At 34.8% G+C, this 22,173-nt stretch overlaps 1 protein-coding gene across 8 annotated transcripts in view; it reads left to right on the top strand.

Annotated features, from left to right (window-relative positions):
• LOC126751599 (elongation of very long chain fatty acids protein AAEL008004) overlaps nucleotides 1-22,173 on the top strand; it is a 131,757-nt gene that overhangs the window by 84,423 nt on the left and 25,161 nt on the right. For all 8 annotated transcript variants that reach the window (XM_050461994.1, XM_050461986.1, XM_050461993.1 and 5 more), the window contains 2 exons: nucleotides 7,281-7,708; nucleotides 17,288-17,370. In XM_050461994.1, coding sequence (XP_050317951.1) covers nucleotides 7,651-7,708; nucleotides 17,288-17,370 — 141 coding nt within the window. In that variant the 5' untranslated portion in view covers nucleotides 7,281-7,650. The remainder of the gene's footprint in view (nucleotides 1-7,280; nucleotides 7,709-17,287; nucleotides 17,371-22,173) is intronic.

Below are 22,173 nucleotides of genomic sequence, written 5' to 3'. Positions count from 1 at the left end.
ACTCCTACATATGCATATACATATATACAAGTGTTGAAGTGTGCCGTTTTGCATAGTAAAAGCATGACGTTGCAACGACCGTCGACACACACAAAGGTGTTGAAAAGTGAAGAAAGCGAAAGCAAGAAAACAAGCTAAACTGAAATTCTTGTGAATGTAAGAGAAAATTACGCACACACACACATTTGCTTGTAGTCATTACTAAGCAACAATTCCGTTTCATTGCTTTTGCTAATCTGTTGCTTGCTGGTGCTTGCAAATGACGAAAACCTTTCCGCCCTTGACCTTATTCGCCGTGCAACAGATTGATGGCAAGTCAACTACAATTGACACGTGTGGCGCAAACACACATTTCTTCCGCCAAAAGTGCGACGCATCCCAACATTCGCACAATGGCCGTAGCATAATGATGATGATAATGGATATGTTGCTTGCTGTGCCTGATTTGATTATAGCGCATACGCTTATTTATTATCTTTTAGCTTTTGTGTGCGTTGAACTGTGCTGATGTGTCAAGTTTTGAGATTAGAAGGTACCAGACAGTTTGATGATGAGTTTCTTTTGCGCTTTTGTCCTTGTTTGAGATTTTTGCCTTTTCGTGCAACCAAATGTGAGCTCCATAGCTCCATACTCCTCTTTGGTATGTATACATCTGTGCGCTTAGGCGTTATTTATCATATATTCGAAAGTATTAAAGTACTTTTCATATGACGATGAGTATTCTATAAGTAAATAAACAGTAACTAGAACTCGTCAGCGGAAATTTATGGGCTTAGAATTTGATTGTTTTTGGCTTCGAAATTAATAAATAAGTTAGTGCCTCTGAAACTCATTTAGAAAGTGGAAATAATAGCCTTTAAGGTAAAATTTCAATAAACTTTTTTCGGCGCAAGTTTTTCCTCATGTTCTCTTTATAATTGAATATATTTCTTAAGATGTTATATCCGCTTGTAAGTCAGAGAAAACGCTTTATTTGTGATTTTTTGGAACATTAATTTTTTTTATAGATAAATGCAAAAAAGGGCTTTTACCGAATTTCATATATGTTCTTAAATAATCGGCGATACATTTTTAAAAAATTTGCATTCCCGAACTTCAGGGGAACCTCCGCAAATAAGGTCTTTGGTAAAATTTTGATTCTTAAAATTATCTGAAGTCCAAAAGCAAAAATATTTCAATATTATTATTATTATAAATGAATACCGGTAATGAGGGAAGGACTCGTCAAATTTTGATTGCTGAGAAAATGGCGGCTCTAGAAAACAAGAACATTTTTTTGGCATTTATTTTTTGATGATTATTTCTTTCAAATGTTGGCCGTGGTCTATTCATTGTGCCCAATTTTCGATGACTTGTTGAAGCTTTTCGGCTGGTAACTGGCGAATGTCACGCCTGATGTTTTGCTCCAAGACCCGAATCGAAGCGGGATTAACCGCTTAGGCTTTACATATCCCCACAGGAGAAAGTATGACGTTGTGATATCACTTGATCTTAGCGGCCAATCAACAGGGCCAAAACGTTAAGTTATCTGCTCACAGTGTTCTCTCAGTAAATCCATTGATTGATGCGATGTGTGAAAAGTGGCACCGTCTTGTTGAAACCGAATGTCGAGATCACGAGTTAAATTTCAAGCATCAAATAGTCGGTAATCATGGCGCGAAACGGTCGTCTTTGACGGTTAAGTTCTCACCGACATCATTCTTTTTAGGCCGATGATTCCACCGGCCCATAAACCACACTAAGCCGTTGTTTTTTTTTCTGATTGAAATGACAGTTCTTGAATCTCTTCAGTTTGCTCTTCGTCCCAAAGTGGCAATTTCCCATGCTTACATACCATTGTGCCAGTAATGAGCCTCATCGCTGAACAAAATTTGGCTCGAAAACAACGGATATTCTTGGAACTTTTCAAAAGCCCATGGAAAGAAGCGATGCCATTTGGGAAGGTCGAGTGACTTCAGTTCTTGCACAAGCTGTATGCTTTCAATTTAAGATCTCAAGTCGTTCCATACCTCAGTCCGAGTTGCTGCGATCGCCGCCAAATCGCCGGTCTTCGTGTACACTCTCAGCTATGACGGCTATATTTTCTTCACTGCGTGCTGGACGTGTTCTATTCGATCGAATATTATCCACTAATGAATGCTGGGTCTCAAGATGAATGATGCTGAATAGTACGCTCAGTAGGCCGATTATGTTGACCATAAGTTGAAGGAAGTGCGCGAAACATATTCTTTACAGAACGTAAATTTTCGTAATAAAGTTTAACGATTTGTAAACGTTGTTCTGATGTAAGTCTTTCCCTGATAAAATGCCAAACAATACTAAACCAATATAACAGAAAAGCTTGAAACGACTCAAGCGTGATCTGTCAAAAAAATACTTTTGAAAAAAATAACTCTGCTCGGATCACCCGTTACTTTTATTTATACTATAATCTCAACTTTCTTTCAATTTTCTCTATGTATGTATAGTACACTTCCGTAATATATCTTCCTTATCTATTACCTCAGGGTCCAATGTATGAAGCTTGAGAGATTTACTCACTCACTTACTTTCGAAATACAACGTCATATTTACCAAACCTTTGTTACATTAAACATATTTAATATATAGTATGTAATGTATGTCATGTGTATACCACCGTCAGAAATTGTATTGTTTGCATTTTAGACATCTCTACAGTCCTATATTCTTACCACACACAATTGTCATATGAATAAAAAATCACTAAAAATCACAATAACTTTAAACACGGTGGAAACTTTAACTAAATAAACACAGAACTATAAAAAATTTTTGGGTTACCAGAACTCGAGGCTTATCAATACCTGCATACACTAAGAGTCTAAGGTACGCTTTTAACAAAATAAAATAAATAGTAAGATAATAAAATAGTGTTCCTCCAAGTGGAAATACCAACTACACGTCTAACAGATGTGTTTGTTTAGTTAGACGGAGCTAAATACAGTTGCTTAGAGATGTCTATGTATGTAGCAGGGCCTAATCAAATTGGGCTTATCTGCTTATTGCGACACTCAGCACCCGGAAATTGTAAAATCGATTCAATGGAATTTTACTATGATTTCTTAACTTTTTGGACTGGCAGATGTCGCGTCGTTATCATAGTTGTGACTACAATAATACTTGAAATTAAAATTTTCATTCACTCCAATCAGCAGCTGTTGCATGCATACATATACTTAATATACATATGTATGTTTTTTTAATTTTCCAAATTTTTTATTCTCTTTTTATTCTCAAAAATACCAATTTTACTCAAAACAAATCTAAATGCAAAATATGCACTTTAAGTTTAATTTTGCTCATAAAAATCTGTTTCGCCTTTAATTCAATTAAGTCTGAAACGTTTATGCCAGATTATCGCTTCGATTATCAATTAGATTTATGGCGTGAAATTGGCCGTAAAAAATAATTATTATTACTCGGCAACGCAGGTGGTCGTTGAACAAAAGGCAGCAACACACCGTTAACGCTATTGAGGTATCATTTAGGTTAGGTGTGCTTGCTGAAAGTAGGGGCTCAATTAAAATTTGATGAGCAAAAAATATGCACGATTAAAAAATTCACAAATGACAAATGATGCCCGGCAATTTATTAAAAATAAAATGAGCAAATTAGATATTAAAATAAAATTTAATTTGCCAATTTTTTTATTACTTTCCAAAATTGTGTCGTTTTAATTATTTTTACTACCAGAATGAGTAAAATTTGTAATATTTTGTACACTCACATAACTTATTTAAATTTACGATCTATGCTCAGTCTTGAATTGCTCGGCTTCTTTTTTGAAGACATAAGGGCCGATGATTCCACCGGACCGCAAACCACACCAAACCGTTGTTTTTTCTGGACGAAATGGCAGTATCTAAATCTCTTTAGATTACGCTTCGGCCCCAATCCTGTAATTTTGCTTTTTTCACATACCCATTGACCCAGAAATGGGTCTCATCGCTGAACAAAATTTGGCTCGAAAACGTCGGATCTTCTTAGAGCTTTTCAAGAGCCCATAGAGCGACGCGTTGTCACTTGGGAAGGTCGAGTGGCTTCAGTTCTTGCACAATCTATATTTTGTACGCTTTAATTTGAGATCTCGACCTAAAATGCGCCTAGTTGTTCCATACGAATGGACTTTCCACGGTCTTTGTGTACACTCTCAGCTACGGCAGCTATATTTTCTATATTGCGTGCTGGATGTGGTCTATTCGTTCGAATATTATCCAATAATGAATGCTGGGTCTCAAGATGGGCGACGGTGTTGCGAATGGTACGCACAGTAGGCCGATTGTATTGACCATAAGTTGAGCGAAGCGCTTGAAACACATTCTTTACGAAACGTAAATTTTCGTAACAAGGTTGACCGATTTGTATGCGTTGTTCAGGGGTTTGTCTTTCTGTGATGAAATGCCAAACAATACTAAACAAATATATTTAACATGACAGCTTGACACGACTCAAGCGTGATCTGCCATAAAAAGGCTATTGAAATAAACACCTCTACTTAGATCACCCGCTACTTATAAGTTCACCACCATTTCCTTATAATCTAAATAAACTAGACTATGTCCTCCCAATATTAGACTTCTTTAGTGACTTCTAAGTAAGAATACTCTCTAGACATGAGTGGAGATGCAGTTTAGTTTATGGGAGGAGAATACTATCTCAATATATTCTAAATGGTGCAAAATGGGCTGCGGTCTAGGGATAGGGATATCCTCCGAGGAGGTTATACTTTTGTCTACCAAACTCAACTAGCTTTTTCCAAGCGAAAGTACAAGGCATAGAGAGCCTGTAGAGATGGATACAGAAAGCGACCATTTACACAGACAGTCGTCACCAAAGACCATTTACTGCTTTGTAAATAAATATAGTAAGGCTTTAAGCTCACTGGCAGGTCAACTCAACTTGTCCACAATTTGCGTTCCGGATCGCAGTAAAAATTTGGCAACGAAAAAGCAGACGAATTGTCTAAGTTTGAAGCCTTTTTAAAAGAAACCGTGGCAGAGACAATAGCATAACCACTAGAAACGATTAAGATAGAGCTCAATACACAATTTGAACAAATAATTAAAAATATATGGAAATCTACAACCAAATGCGGGGTAAACAGATATGGCTAATTTACGGCAAGACAAAAACTAAGGACTTATTACATACGTACTGGAAAAGTATATACAGACTAACAGCTACCATAACGGGGCGTTGATAATTTGAAAAGGGTATGCTTTATATTAACACATGCCGTAGCTACAAACTCGAAAGGAGCCAGGAAACGATTCTATACTTTCCCTATGAGTGCCCAGTTCTATCTCAAATCAGACAACGAACTCTTGGAACCCATCAGATAAAAAACCTTGATTGTCTATCTACAAAAACCATAAGCGGAGATAAGCAATTTAATTGAAGAATCCAATGGTTTAAACACAACAATGAAACGTGATATGAAGATATAAGAGCGGCATTCCTACCAACCTAACTACCTTCTGTGTGCTACAAAGTTTGCGGAAAACTTTATACATCTTGTTTAGAGTAAACATATTAACAAATTAATTTTCAAGTTGTACTGAGTCATTGTCAACTGATAATTGTTTATGAATTGGCATATGTTCCCCCTCGAATTGCTACTGCCGCTATTTTACGAACCTTAGCGGAGATTAGATAACTTTCGATAAATGAGCCGTCGATTAAAGTCCACTTGTGCCTTCCAACATTCTTTGTGATGTATACAATGTGACAAAAAAGTACTCGCAAATTGTAATTTAATTGAATATTATTGAAAAAAAATATATTTTTTCAAGTTGGTAGGACTGTCTTTAATTGCTATGCCAAATATGAGCACAATCTGTCAATCCGTTTGTTTACAGCAGCTGCTTAAGTATGTACACCTCAATGGAGTGCGGCGATTTTTACAATGGATAAAAATATCGAACAAAGCATCTGTGTCAAATTTTGTACTTCTAACCAAATTTCGTGTGCGGAATCGTTGCGAATGTTGGAAAAGCCATATGATGACTCAAAAACACAAGCTTACGAGTGGTACGATGCTTTCAAAGAAGGCCGAGAGATCGTTTAAGACATGCCTGGTTCTGGACGGCCTTCGACCTCTTCAATTGTTGAAAATATTAAAAAACAAGAAAAAACGTTAACTTCGGCTGCACCGAAGCTAATATACCCTTCACAGATTACATTGGTGCCTTAGAAAATAATTTATACCAAATTTCGTAAATATATCTTGTCAAATGCAAAAGTTTTCCATACCAGCATTTGATTCCGATCGTTCAGTTTGTATGGTAGCTATATGCTATAGTAAGCCGATCTGAACAATTTCTTCAGATATTACATTATTTTTACAAACAATAACTCATACCAAATTTCGTGAAGATACGTTGTCAAATGTGAAAGTTTTCCATACAAGAACTTGATTCCGATCGTTCAGTTTATATGGCAGCTATATGTTATAGTGGTCCGATATCGACCGTTCCGACAAATGAGCAGTTTCTTGAAGAGAAAATGACGATTGCAAAATTTCAAAAGGATATCTTAAAAACTGAGGGACTAGTTCATATATATACAGACAGACGGACGGACAGACGGACAGACAGACAGACGGACATGGCTAAATCGACTCAGCTCAACATACTGATCATTTATATATATACTTTATAGGGTCTCCGACGCTTCCTTCTGGGTATTACAAACTTCGTGACAAACTTAATATACCCTGTTCAGGGTATAATTAAGCATATGATGCCTGAAAATCGTCAGGCAAGTGTTTGAGAGTTGGCAAGAGAGCTCGACATCTCTCGCAAGTCCGTTCGAATGATTTTCCGGGCACTTTTTTATCACAATATATTAAACACACATATAACATAACTCAGCAGAAAAGACAACTTGCCTATCAATATACACATGTTATTTGTTTTTCTTTATCGCATTCTAATGTAAAAAAACACCAAATAGCTTTGATAACTCCGCAAAGTTATAATTATCAACGAACTGCCCTTTTTCACTCCAACACCGAACCCTGGAATATTTTTTTATCGCGTGAGTTATTTGTTTTGTTTGCACCGCTGGTGGAAAAGCACGGCTTGCCAGGTGGCCATTGCGGGTCTACTATCTAGTACGCTTATGTATGTGTATATTTATTAATATTTCCTGTATCAGAATAAAAATACAAATATTAGCATATAAATATATATAACAGTAGTTAATTTGTCTGGTTTTACACTCAATTAAATAATTATTGACAATTTACCAATTTGCAGATAACACCAAACAATCAACGTAACCGGCAACAACCCACGACAACAATAGCAACACAAACAAGCATACTTACAACAAGCAATAGCATTATTATATATGTAAAACAATAACAACAGGAACAAAGAAAAAACTGTGAAAGCTAAGGTAGCGTATAAAAATCGAACGGCGAAAGTCAACGTGCAACAAGCAAGCTCGAAAGCCCAGCCCAGCTGCAACTGCCGTGGCAAGAATCAGTGAGAGAATCTGACTTGTTGTGTCGCTTACAATAATTAACAACAACAACTGCAACAGGCGCTACAGCAGCAACAACAACCAGCAGCTTTCGACGTACAAACCGGCACGGCATAGACAAATACTAGCACCGTTAGCACAATGGCCTTAATTATGAAATACATTGACAGTATGCAGAGATATATGGACTCATATGGCGGTAAGTACCTCATGAACTACCGTTAGTCTTTCCGCGTGTGTGAGTGTGTGTGTAAAGGACTCGGCAGCGCTTAATTGATTAACTATATGTAATGCAAAGGGTGGAGAGTAGATTAGCGTAGAAAGAATTCCCTGTGGTCGGTGATTACTTTTTGCTTTTATGAAGGGATTTCGTATAAAAAATTGTCATGGAAAAATTGATTTAATGAAATTTCCAGAATTTTTAAAATATTGTATTAATATATTACTAAGAATGAATGAAAGCTGCTGTTATGTAAACTTGAATAGTGTAATAACGGGTTTTTCATTAAGGGGGTATTCTGGTTTAGAAATTCGAAAAAATCGATTTTTTTTCTCGCAACAATGTTGCTAAGGAGAGTATTATAGTTTTGTTCACATAACGGTTGTTTGTAAGTCCTAAAACTAAAAGAGTCAGATATAGGGTTATATATTACCAAAGTGATCACGGTGACGAGTAGAGTCGAAATCCGGATGTCTGTCTGTCCGTCCGTCCGTCCGTGCAAGCTCTTAAAAATTGAGATGATGAAACTTGGTACACGTATTCCTTGGCTCCATAAGAAGGTTAAATTCGAAGATGGGCAAAATCGGCCTACTGCCACGCCCACAAAATGGCGGAAACCGAAAACCTATAAAGTGTCATAACTAAGCCATAAATAAAGATATTAAAGTGAAAGGAGGGGCATATTTGGAAGTAATTTTATTGGAAAAGTGGGAGTGGCCCCGCCCCCTACTAAGTTTTTTGTACATATCTCGGAAACTACTATAGCTATGTCAACCAAACTTTACCGAGTCGTTCAGGCATTTCCATATACAGTTCAAAAATGGAAGAAATCGGATAATAACCACGCCCACCTCCCATACAAAGGTTATGTTGAAAATCACTAAAAGTGCGTCAACCGACTAACAAAAAACATCAGAAACACAAAATTTTACGGAAGGAATTGCAGAAGGAAGCTGCACCCAGGCCTTTTTTTAAAAATTGAAAGTGGGCGTGGCGTCGCCCACTTATGGACCAAAACCATATCTCAGGAACTACTAGACCGATTTCAATGAAATTCAGTATATAATATTTTCTTAACACCCTGATACATGTACGAAATATGGGTGAAATCGACCACGCCTTCTTCCAATATAACGCTAGTTAGAATTCCATCTGATGCCTTTTCTGTATAATACGTGTATATACATTAGGAACCAATGATGATAGCGGAATAAAACTTTACAAAAATACGGTATTTGAAAAATATGTAAATGACGTATAATGAAATCTCGATTATCACTTTATCATGCGAGAGTATAAAATGTGCGGTGACACCCGAACTTAGCCCTTCCTTACTTGTTTTTGCATATTTTTATAGTATAACCCTTCAAGAAAGTGTCCCTAAGAGAATTTTTCGAAATTCAAATTATTTTCCGTGTTGCAGCTCTTTTTGTGACGCGCCGACAAAACCGTTTCGCAGCCGGATCGATGTGCATAATATCTCAAGTTCTACTCAACCGATTCCCATGAAATTTTACACAGAGCTTTCTTACATATTATAATATGGTATTACGAAGAGCTTTCGAAAGACTTTTTTTTATTTTTAAAACATTCCGAACCACAAAAAAACTGGGAAAATACGAAACTTTTTTTTCAAACCACCACCATTTTGCAAATTTTTTTTTTTTTCAAAAACGTTTCGTAGTGCGATAACTACACTTTTACTCTTCACGGATTTATATCCTGCACACCAGTACAAGGCATTGTTTCATTAGTCTCTACTTCGCCGACCTGCAGTTTTTTTAAATTTATTTTTTTTTTTTCTTATATTATTTATGTTTTGAATTCTTAAAATGTAAAAAAATGGATAGTCAAAATAATTTTTGATTTTTTTTTATCGCGTCAAAAAAATACCTAAAATTCGGGCTTCTAAACCAGAATACCCCCTTAAGTGCCTCTTTAAAAAAATACTTGTTTTAAACTGAACCTCTAAAACTATTACTCGAATCTAACAATATTCACAATATTCTAGAATTGTTATAGAATTAAATAAGACAATATAATTTTTTTCCAAACCGTGAAACCCATGTAATCCGTTAAGCCTTGGTTGTTCCGCTTCCTTTGTCCGAAAAGAAAAACAAAGTGAAGTAATTTGACTCTATTAAATTTGTGTTTTCAAAATAATTTTGGAGAATGTTAGCGAATTGTATAATTTCTGTAGATAAAAATCGTGTTGCTTGGGGTAACGAAGATACGACTGTCATAAAACGGCACTCGTTACTCACTAATTCACCATCTGTCTGTATACGAGTGTACGCGAAGTAGTCGCACAGTTTCTGAGTTATCGATGTAAAGTTTTAGACACTTCCAATTATGTATATATGGTATATATACCGGGGTTTTCGGTGGAGATGATATGATTTCCAAATGTCGTTTCGAGAATTTGTAATATGATATGATCTGTGATTTTTCTTATTATATTCAGTAATATATACAATTTCATCAGGGAAAGATTTGCGCACGAACAACGATTATAGATTCAATTTTGTTATCAAAAAAAACAAACGTTCCCCAATTGCATCTTTTCGTGCGCTTTTATGGTCGTAATAGTCGTCCAAACTGTGCTCGCTATTCGTCGAATTGTTGAAAATTTCGAGCGTGCAATTTCTTTAAATAATGTTCAAGTGCCAATAAGCCAAAGAACCGCTCGAAGTGTTGAAAATATTGCTGCCGTTCATCCAAGTGTTGCTGAACTCTGCAATTTGTCGATTCCAAGACGTTCTGAAGTATTTGGACTGTCTCATACCATAACTTGACGGATTTTCAGAAAGGATTTGAGCTTGCATCCATATAAAATTGTGCTCACTCATGAACTGAAGCCATTGCACGACCGTCCAGATTTTGCTATGGAGTAACTTGAAAACCATAACGATTTTTTTATGAAAATCATCTTCACCGCTGGGGCTCACTTTCATCTAAGTAGTGCGGCAAATAAAAATCTGTCGATTCTGGTCCGAAACAAATTCACAAATTATCCATGAACAACCATTGCATTCACCTAAATTGACGGTTTGGTGTGGTTTTTGGTCTGATGGAAGCTGGTGACACCGTTACTGTCAATGGATTGCGGTATAGATCGATGATAACCAACTTTTTATGGGCACAATTGGAAAAAGATGATCTTGACAAAATCTGGTTCCAAAAATACCTGGCTACGTGTCACACAGCAAGTGCAACAACAAAATTATTGCAAGAAAAGTTTGGACATTCGATTATTCCAAGAAATTGGGACATTGAATGCCCTCCAAGAAGTTGTGATTTAACGCTATTAGACTATTTTTATAGGGTTATTTGAAGTCATTGGTTTTTAGCAATAAACCAGACTTTCTTTAAGTTTTATAAGTCAATAATGAACGTGCTATTTATGACATACGACTTGATTTCCGCCAAAAGTAGTAGTTTTTTTGTTTTGGAAAAAATAACATCTCCCTTATTGGAAAACCCTATATAAATGGTCGGCGTGTTGAGCTCAGTCGTTTTATTCATGTACCTCTGCAAGCTTAGTTTCTGTGATACGAATCTGAATTTTTTTACACGTTCTTTTCTACCCAAAGAAACCATTTTTAGGAACTGCCGATTTTGGTCCACTATAGTATATAGCTGTAACTCTGTGACAACATTGTCAAGCTGAATTCCAGTGATGAATGAAAACAACAATAACTTTTCAAACGATTTCAATTCTTTCTTCACTACACAAGTTGGTTCCGATTCAACACGAAGTGAAACGAACTCGTGAGCTAGGATATAGCTTTTCATTCAAAATCGTCTAATACCTTTTTTAATTTTGTAATGGGAGAAGATGTGTTTTTTATTCTAAAATAAGTGTTTAAACTGAAGTAATTATGTATTGCTGATATGCTCATTTCTTCAATATGCCATTCTTTGTGATAGCTTCATTATATCGCTTTGTTACAAAAGAGCAACCAAAATTAGTAAAATGCCAAAAATTTAAAAAAATATATAAATATTTAATGCTAAAAGGTAAATCACTACGTGACAACACACATATGTATATGGACAGATATTAGTATGTTTGTATGTCAAATCGCCGGTAGCTTATGAAGCAACACTTGTTTGCCGCACCATTGTGTGTATTGGTACATATGGAAGTAAGCTTCAAATATTCGGTGCGTTGATTATACTCATAGCCAGCACAATGCCATATAATATATATTTGATTGCGCCGCGTTGTCAGTCTCAAAATTTGTCAACATGCGAATACGCGATCGGCGCGCGGCAAAATAACACTGTGTGTTACGTGTGTTTGACTGTAAGCCCATTAATCAAGCGGTTATCGTGGCAGCAAATCCATATTGAAGAGGCATGGCGACAAATATAACAAAAACCACACCCAGCTTTGTGCAAAATCGCTAAAGTGCATAAATAAGCATGTGTATATGTATGTGTGTATGTTGGTTACGCATACGCCCTGGCACCCACAAGCATTAGTATGTAGCAAAGGCATGAAAAGAACTGTAAACTGTTTGTAAAACTCAACAATTGTCTGTCGTCTTATCAGTTTTGCAAGCAAATATTCAAAGCGCGTTATTTGCCTACATATTTACAAATGTGTATGTGTGTATGTGCGCTTACCAAATTTACGATTATGTAAGTTTAAGTTTTTTTTATATATAATATTTCAACATCTTTCTTGCTTTACACCACATTTCGCATTCAAAGCACCCGCCGATTCTGATCGTTTTGAATCGTTTTGGATTTTTGACAAATGACAGCATCGTCAAGTGGCGACAGCACGGCATGTATTCATAATTGTGCGGTGCGCTGGTTGTTTTTGTGTGTCGGCTGTATTGATGTGTTGTGGCTGTTTATTGATTTCTTTTAGTCCATAATTCTCGGACTTTGCCGTAATGAAATTATGAAACTTAATTTTGCATATTCTGAGCACCAGTCAATCAAATATCAACAAAAAAAAATGTGAAAGTTCATTAGCTTAGGTTAGGTAGAAGAGGTTTAGGTTAGATTAGGTTAATCTGGTAGGCCAATAAGCCACGCTTAGATCAGTTTTAGTTCTATGCGAAACTCAACCGATTTCAATGAAATTCAGTTGCTAGGTCCATGAAGAGTTGTCAGCCTTTAGGCTTTAGGTTTAACAGAAGAGAACTGGTGTTTAATGTAGTAGTAGAATATAGTAACTACTTTCCCGCAGAAAATCAACGTCAACGTATAAAATATTTGGAATTCCTGAACTAAACTCGAAATAAAAAATAGGCTAAAATTTTCTCTCTTAACTCCCGAAATTTTAATTAGAAATTATTATACAAACGCCAACTTTGATCTTTTATCAGCGACTGAGTCCAGAATTGTTTAACAATAAAAGTTCGTTTGAAGAAAAAACTTGTCTTTTTTATGTTAGTTTTCCTCTCTTCTGTTCCGATTAAACACGTAGTGAAACGAAGTCGTTCGCCACCTGATGTTTTCAACGCAGAGACGATCTTTTGATCTCTTCTTTTGATCATCTCGACACGAAGTGAAGTGAAGTCATTATCCTATCTGAATATATATTATCTTTCGCAGTGAGACTCTCTGGTTTCCTTTTCTACCACCAATTAGTATCTTATCAAAAATGAAAGGTCTGGCTGATAATGCAAGAAATTTTATATACTCTGACCCAAAATACTTCTCTCAAATATTCCAAGACCATGCTCAGTGCTTTTTTGTCCACATTCAACCTTCGAGTATAATGAGAGAACAATACATTGTCGAGGAAGGACTTTAAATTTTAGTTGCCTGCTTAGTCTAAACTTTAGTCTAAAGTAACAGTTACTGCTTGATTTCTTTCCAAACCTAAACTACTGAGAGTCACAACGAAGACTTTCTTCAATGTTATGACAATAAATTCTTTTCTCCAACTGTCAAATATTAACGCTGCGCTTTCTTTGAAACTTTTGTCCAGTTAAGCGCCCTTGTCAAAATTTTTTTATTAAATTGAATTTTTTTATTTTTTTTAATAAATTTTATTTTATTATATTTTTTAAATTAATGCCTAAAATCCTCCTAAAGGATGACTACTTCTCTTGGCCTTAGCAACTGAATTCCATCTGGTTTCGCAAAGAGCCAAAACTGGTCTATGCGTGGCTTATTGGCTTACCAGATTAACCTAACGTAAGCTTCATGTTTAGATTTTGTAAATATAAAATCAAATTTCTTTTCACAACTTGGAATATATTTAATCGAAATTTTTTACTCCAGCGCCACCTAGCGCGATAATTTTCTTTCCACAGCAGTCGCTCCCGCTCTCTTCCAAAAACACATACAAATATTTTTGGCATTAGTCAAACGAGATCATAGAGTCGTTTATCGGTAATATTGCCAAACATACGTACATACATACATATGTACATACTCGTCTATATCCGCTTGTGAGCTGATCTTCAGTGAAGCACATGTTTACATTCACCATATGTTTTGCATGCTCGTAACAGCCGCGCTTGTGTTACACATGTTTGCTAATGCGTATTCATGATGTGCCCGTGCCACCTATGGCCAACATTGACCGAACCATGAGCTATTATTAATTACTACTTATGTGCTAACTTTTTTTAAGTGCTATGACAAACACAAATGGTACCAAAAACAAAGCAAATTAACGAATTTGTAGATGGAGAAAAGAGAAAATTTTGTAAACTATTGGCCAACAAGAGAAAAATCCGACGCTTACGCCATTCAAGGTTAGTCCAATTAACACCCCAAAAAAAAAGAAAAAAAAAACATAGTTCGAAGGCTGCAAAATGAATATGCAAACAGAGATTTGGTGCCAAGTGTCAACGACTTACTTATCATTGACGAAAATTGTTACGAATTTACATTCGTAAAAATAAAATGTTTATGAGCTTGAAGTGAGCTTAAAGCTGCATATAAAATATTTTAGTTCATCTTTGCACTTTATGCTGTCATTTAAATTTAAAGCACACTTTCATAGTCATAAAGTTAAAAATTAAATTTTAATTTGACAATTATATATATGTATATTTTTGGAATTGCTTTAAGCCAGCTGTTAAGTAGTATTTTTATTTTATTTCTTTTTAATATGCCTATGGTAGCTCTCAGCTTATTAAATTTTGCATGTTTGTGTGAGTGAGTCATTTATTTGTTTGAAATCACTAGTAAACCTTTCTAAGCAGAATGTAACCTTGTGAATGCAAAAATCGATTATTTTGCATATACATATGTATATCGTATTTGAAAATGTACTCCGAAAATATGAAGTTAATGCGGCAAATAGTTTCGTGGTAAGAGCGTGTTTTTAAAAAAACTTAACTTGTAATGTTTTATCTTCTCACAAAAATGCTGCATTTATTCTGTCCTATGCTCGGGCTGCAGGTTTTCCCCTCAGGCTCGTCTGTTCTTTTCTCAGAATATTGTCTTCTTACCAGAAAAAAGTAACGTATTCTCTACCCTGCTCACGTAAGCATGAAAGTAGCCAAGCGCAAGTTTACTTATCAATTTTGATAGCTAGTTTTATCCATCAAGCCTCTCTACTTATTATAAAATTATAATGAATCGGTCAATTTTGGAAAAACAAAATTCTTAAGTGTAAATTTCGACGCAAAAACTATCTTTTATAGAAGGCAGCCAATTTTGTCAAAAATAAAAATTTTAAGTCTAAATTTTTTTTTTATAAAATTGCATTTTTTAATATTTCTTTAAATAAATTTTATTTTATTATATTTTTTAAATTAAATTTGATTACATTATTCAATTAAGTTATTCAAGTTACTTTCGATTATAGCGGTCATAAAATTTTTCAATATAATTTCTTTAAGACAATTTGCCCTTAGCGCCAAACCAGCCTAAAAGTTCACTCGGTTGATTGTCGAATGGACGATCCGGTGTGAAACGATCGAGCCGTGTTTCATCGACGAAAAAATTCGGCTTCATTATGATTTGATGGATCGTCAGCTCACGAGGCAGCCACATTGCACATAGCTTTCGTATACCTAAATATTCATTCACAATATCTGTATTCAACAAATATTTTTTTTAATATCCTTAGAGTCTCAGCTATCTCAAACAACTTCATTTTACGAGCATCCAATATTATTTTCGGAATTTTTTGATGTTATCCTCGGTAACAGCCGCTTTTTAGGGCGTTTACTGCGTGCATTGTTCTCGGTCCTCATTTGCCTCTTTTTAACTGACTAAACCACTTTTCAGATGTTGATTTTCCTAGTGCAGAGTCCGAATAATGTACTCCAAGTCAAGCCTTGCTATCAAAAACGTTTTTTTCACCAAAAATCAATGCTTTATTTACACATGAAATTCCTTTTCGTTCATTTTTCATGAAATAACAAAAGTTGCTTCACTCAAAATGTTATAAACTATTAGTTCGTCTGCTGTCAAATCATGCATTTCCTGAAGATAAATCTATTGAAAATCATGTGGAATTATTACCGATAGAGCCATCTATGTATTAGCCTACGAACATTTATGAAGAAAATAGTTTTAAGTAGAAATCCTGAAGAAAAAAATTATATTTTTCAATCAAAACAGAGGAAAATATCATATTAGAGGCTTTGGAAAACAGAAAAAAAAAATTATTTAGGCATTTAAGAGAACTATTCCGATTGTCTTCAAGTATGAATTGAAAGCTTATAAACTTCAAAGTTTTGTCCGAAATTCAAAAACCCTTAAAAATATAATTGAAACCTTGAAAAGTTCAAACTTCTTCCTAAGGCAGCTATATAGTATAGTGGTCCGAAATCGGCGGTTTCGACAAATGAGCGACTTCTTGGGAGAAAAGGACATGTGCAAAATTTTAGATCGATATATTAAGAACTGAAAGACTAGTTCGGGTATATACTGACAGACAGACAAAGCTAAATCGACTCAGCTCACCACACGAGGTTCATTTATAAATATACTTCTTCGTGTTACAAACATCATGGCTAGCTTAATACACCCTTTTCTGGATATATGTAAATATATTTTTGAGTGTCTTCAAATAAGCAGAGACTGATTTTGCAGAAATTCATGTGACTATCCGAAATTTTCCCGAACTCATTTCATGCAGATACAAAGGAAATACTTGAAGACTCTCGCACAAACTTTGAAATGAAAATGCTACAAAGGTTATGTTTGTGTGTATTAAGTTACTTCCAATATATGGTCTTCTAAAATGTTAGCTGCATTCCGAATTTAAATATTGCTCCATATCAGTTTCGCCTTTTTATTAGGTTATAAGCTAAATATTTCACAACCTGCTTTAGAAATGCAACTAATGCTTAACTAAAATGTTTGTATATATTTATATATATTTTTGTGTGATTGTGCAGATCAACCTACCAAATGCCACTAGGCTTCACCTTTTTCCTAGTGCAATTGATTGAATTGAAATCAATGTCAACAGCATTACACTCAAATTATATTCGCTTTTTTGTTTGATCTGGTATGAAAGTACTCGCATGATATGGCGTTTCGAAACTAAACAACAACATCGCATTTCCTCCTCAACTCGACATCCGCATTAAAGTTGCTTTGAACTTGTTTGTGTCATTTCAGATTCAAGGACGAAGGATTGGCCGATGATGTCATCACCATTCCCCACATTAGCAGTTTGCCTCACATATGTTTACTTAGTTAAGGTGAGTGCCACGATTTATGCTTCTATAACACTAATCACATACTATTCATTATTTGATTTTTAATATTTACAATTAAACGCTAATAAATTTTATTTTCATTATTTAACATGTACTTTGTGTCTACAAATACACTCGTATGCCTAGTCATGCACATAAGCAACATGTGTGTTAGGCGTTAGAATGCCAGGAAGTTGCATATCATTGCGGTAGCTTTATTAGCTCCTCTTATTGTTATTGTCTTCCGTGAAGTGTTTTTAACTTTTGCAAAAGCGCATTATTTACAAGTGATTTAGAACTGAATAGAGTGGCAATTTTGTATAGTATATTTAACAAACTTAAAGCACTTAAAGTATATACCTGTATTAAAGCGGGTCGATTTTTTTCTAAGAAATGCTTATGCGGGAAATGTTCTGAGAGATTATTTCGAACAACTTTGTTTAAAGAGTACAGACCTTAAACCGGTTTCAAGCCAGCGGCTTTTAAGGCGAAATTTATTTTTAATGATTAATAAAATTTGCCTACATTTCGGCGCGCAGCCAAAAACTCCTAACGGTCGCAAATATTAAAAAAAATCAAGGAAACATTAAATTCAGCTGCCGAAGCTATTATATCCTTCACAGGCGCATTTCTTATAGCATAAAAGGGTGTAAAAGAACTTCGTTTTGGTTTTTTACAGTCGTTTTGTATGACAGCTATATGCTATAGTTGTCCGATCTACATAATTTCTTGGTATATTGTAGCGATGTCTTGAGAAATAATCTATGCTGAATTTTGTGACGATACTTTGCCAAATAAAAAAGTTTTCTATATGAGGTCTTTAGTTAAATAGGTCAGTTTGTATGGAAGCTATATTCTATAGTTGTCCGATCTGAAGAATTTCTTCAGCGATTATAGTGTTGTCTGAGGTAATAATCTGTGCCAAATTTCGTAACGCTACCTTTTCAAATAAAAAAGTTTTTCATACAAAAGCTTGATTTTGAACGGTCAGTTCGTATGACAGCTATATGCTGTTGTGGCCCGATATTAGCGATTCCATCAAATGAGTAGCTGCTTGAGGAAGAAAGCTTGTGTACAAAATCTCAGATCAATATCTGCAAAACTGTGTGATAGTTTGGCGCATACACAGACAGGCAGAGGAACATGGCTAAATGGACTCAGCCCCTCAAACCGATCATTTATGTGCATCTTTCCGCTATACAAACGCACATATTTATACAACTGTATAAATATAATAAAATTACGTAACAATAAACCAATACGTTGTTGTTTTTGCTGCTACATGTATACAAATGTACAATATGTAATTGGCTTATAAGCAAGATGCTTATCGCTTAAGTTCAACTAATTGCCGGAATAAAGCGCTAATAGCTGCAACAACAACTTATAACATACAACAAACATGCAAGCATATATACATACTTACATACACGCACATATATATGCGATATGTATGTATAATTTAAGCATATGTAAAAAAAATCAACTGTCTGTGAATTTAGCGGCCTTCCGACACACCTGCTGTGTAACCAATAACTGTCTGACCACTGTCTCGTCTACATATTGTTTGCCCTGCTACATATGCCATATTACGTACAAATATACATCCATACACTGTGAAAATAACCATTAACGGCAGTCACAGCCGCATTGCAATTATATTTGTAGTTCATAGTACGCGACTCTATATGTGCTTAGTTACATATTTATACACATACATACATATGTATGCATGTTATATAACATATTTGCTCGAAAACATTGAGCGACAATTAGAATAGTTAGATAATGACAAAACACAGATCTACAATAACAATTGGATATAGTTAGGAAACAGTCGCATGCTAATAGGTATTGTATAACTGTAGAGGAAACCATTTAATAAATTGATTTTTCATTAGATGTAAACGAAATAATATGCAATTAAATATGTTATGTAATCAAGTTAATCTCATTAATTACAATTTTTTTTATAATTTATGAACACGCCTCCTAATTTACATGGGCCTCCTAATCATCGAGCATGCTTTCGTCCGACCATATTCTACAAAGAAGCTGATGCATGCTCTTTATCAGTTCTTCAGCACCGTATTTGAATAGCTCGGTCGGCAATCCACCGGCCCCTGCCGCTTTGTCGCTCTTCAGACGAGTAATTGCTATTTGAACTTCTTCATGGTCGGGCAATGGAACGTCTGCTCCATTGTCATCGGCTGGGGAATCGATTTCACCATCTCCTGATGTTATACTTTCACTGCCATTCAGCAGTGGAGCAGCAGGAGAAATGTTCCCTCCATAATTTTCGTATTATCTGCGCTTCAGTCACAAGATTACCTCTAGGGATTCTACAGGAGTATGCTCCGGTCTTGAAATCTTCGTTTTGTTGCCGCATCTTTTCGTAGAATTTTCGAGCATTACCCTGTTATATAAATACTACCTGCTCATACATTAAATTATTATAGGAATCCCACACGCGCTGTCAATGAGTGTCAAACAAAAATATTACTCTCGATAATTAATTAAAAATTGTGTGTTTATCTGGGAAAATTTTTATCGACTAGATTGCATAATATGTATATACATATATTATCAGTTGAAAGCAACTTGAATATATGCAAAGTCCACTTCCATTTTAATTTCAATTTGCAGAATAATAACACATAATTGGGTTATGTATTTGTTTCCTACTACAAGTGATTTCGTAATGAGCAAAGGTGTCAGGTCCAAAGTTGATAAAAATAGAGCTAAGATCATAAGATCACCTTGTGTCTGCTGCTATTTTTTACAGCCTTGATTGTACTTAATAAAAACGTAGCACGCATTATTTTAGAGGTTATATCCGTATACGTATCCACCTGCAAGTAAAAATAAAAAGAAAAAATTAATTTTCTCTCTTTTTATTTTTTTTATTATACATATGTATTACAAAAATAATGCACATGCGTAAGCGGTGTCTACGCCAATTAAGAAGAAGAAGAAGATCCATTTCGAGGTTCCCAAAGTGATGTTTTTCTCCAAGGCCTGACACGACTCTATTGAAAAGTACCTCTACTTGGATCACTCGTTAGATTTCAATGTACTTTACTAAACGCCGATTCATTTTGAAAAATCTTGAATCCATTTGCTACTGTAGCGGATCTCGTCTTCTCTCAAAGCTAAAATCAAAAAAAAAATATTTTTGTAATAATCTCAATATAATGTTTATTACAATGTTATACTATATCCAGAAAGTACTAAATTTACTATAGGCGATGATCGCAGAACTAACCAAAATTTTGACTTCTGACACAAAGGCGGCAACCAAAAAGTTGCTTTTGTGCAAGAATTTATATTTTAGAGTGGCTGAAAAGTCGAAAGTATTATCAAAAATCTTACTGCTTTTGAGAAAAACGCGTTTAAACTTTAATGAGCTCCCCATTACATTGATTAAAAAATAGTACAAATACGCTTATATATCCGAAGCAATATTATTTGACGGATCATGTTCAAAGTTTTTGCAAATCTCTAGTGGTTATAACCTTTTCATTCAGTTATTAGTGATGAAATGATCAGCTGATAAAAACCATTGAAAATCCTTCACACTGAAGACTGATTGAAACTTGAAAAAATTATTTTCTACTCTTAAGTATAATTAGAGAATTCAGAGAGTAAAAAATCAAATATTAAAACGCTATCAATTTTGAATTCCTCCACATGGACTTTGAGAAAGCCTTTTGGAAGCTGAAATATTTGTTTTTGGTGCTTTTTGTGAAAACAGAATCATTATCGATCGACTCTACTCCTTAACAGCAGGCGAGAAAACATAAAAAAAACTCTTTAACTAGTTTTGAACTCAAATACTGGACTCAAGAATTCTGGTTTATTTTCCTTTAGGTAAAACCTACTGAAAATAGTCAGTGCTCACTGAAACGATTTTATCGATTGAAATACTAATTATCGAAAGATTTATTTTGGAAAAACAGTTTTCATTCATATCAATTATATTAAAGCTTCGCAAAATCGAAAATATATATATAAGTATATGTTTTTTTTTATTACATACCATCTATGAAAATTCCATTCAGTCTTACTTAAAAAGCCGAATATCTCGAGAAGTAGTAATGATAGCGATTTTGCGCTCCGACTTTTAAAATAAAATAAAATTTCCTACAAGTTTGTCATGAACATTTTTTCTGTAGCTCTTGTCATTTACGAGATATATACAAAAAAATGCGAATTTCATGGAAAAATCAGGTATAGAGCCCCGTACTACCTTGCCGATGTCAGTTACGACTTTGTTGCACTGAGCACTTTTGTAGAATGAACAATATATGGGCCATTCCATCAATTGGCGACATGGTTTTGTACCCGTGGTTCTCCGATTTTGACGAAACTTTAGAATATCATAATATAGACCAAAATAAGAATATCTGTAAACTTTTTAGTGGTCAAAGTTGGTCCATTGTTTTTTGGCGCGCAATTCAAATTGAGATCAAACAAAAAAATGACAATTTCTTTTATTTTTTAACGACCTCAAAATTTAGTGAAAAAAATTTTGCAGTTATCCAATTTTATGTAAAAAAATCTCAGCTTTCTGATAAAAATATTTTCAAAATCCAAAAAAATTTTAAAAATCCAAAAAAACATTTTTTTTCCAAAAATCCCGTTTTTTGTGCTTTTCCCCCAATTTTTTTTCAAAATTGACTTTTTCATTCGATTCCTTGTTCAATTTTACATAAGAATCAGTGTTCAAAAATATGGGACTTTGATCCCATGAACAGCAAAAAAAATGCAAAGTTGTCGCTATAAGGCGCATATTTTTATGAATGA

This window comes from Bactrocera neohumeralis, chromosome 2 (genome assembly GCF_024586455.1).
Source record: "Bactrocera neohumeralis isolate Rockhampton chromosome 2, APGP_CSIRO_Bneo_wtdbg2-racon-allhic-juicebox.fasta_v2, whole genome shotgun sequence".
Classification (NCBI taxonomy): Eukaryota; Metazoa; Arthropoda; class Insecta; order Diptera; family Tephritidae; genus Bactrocera; species Bactrocera neohumeralis.
Note: the sequence above shows the minus strand (reverse complement) of the source record. Positions and strands in the feature narration are given on the sequence as shown.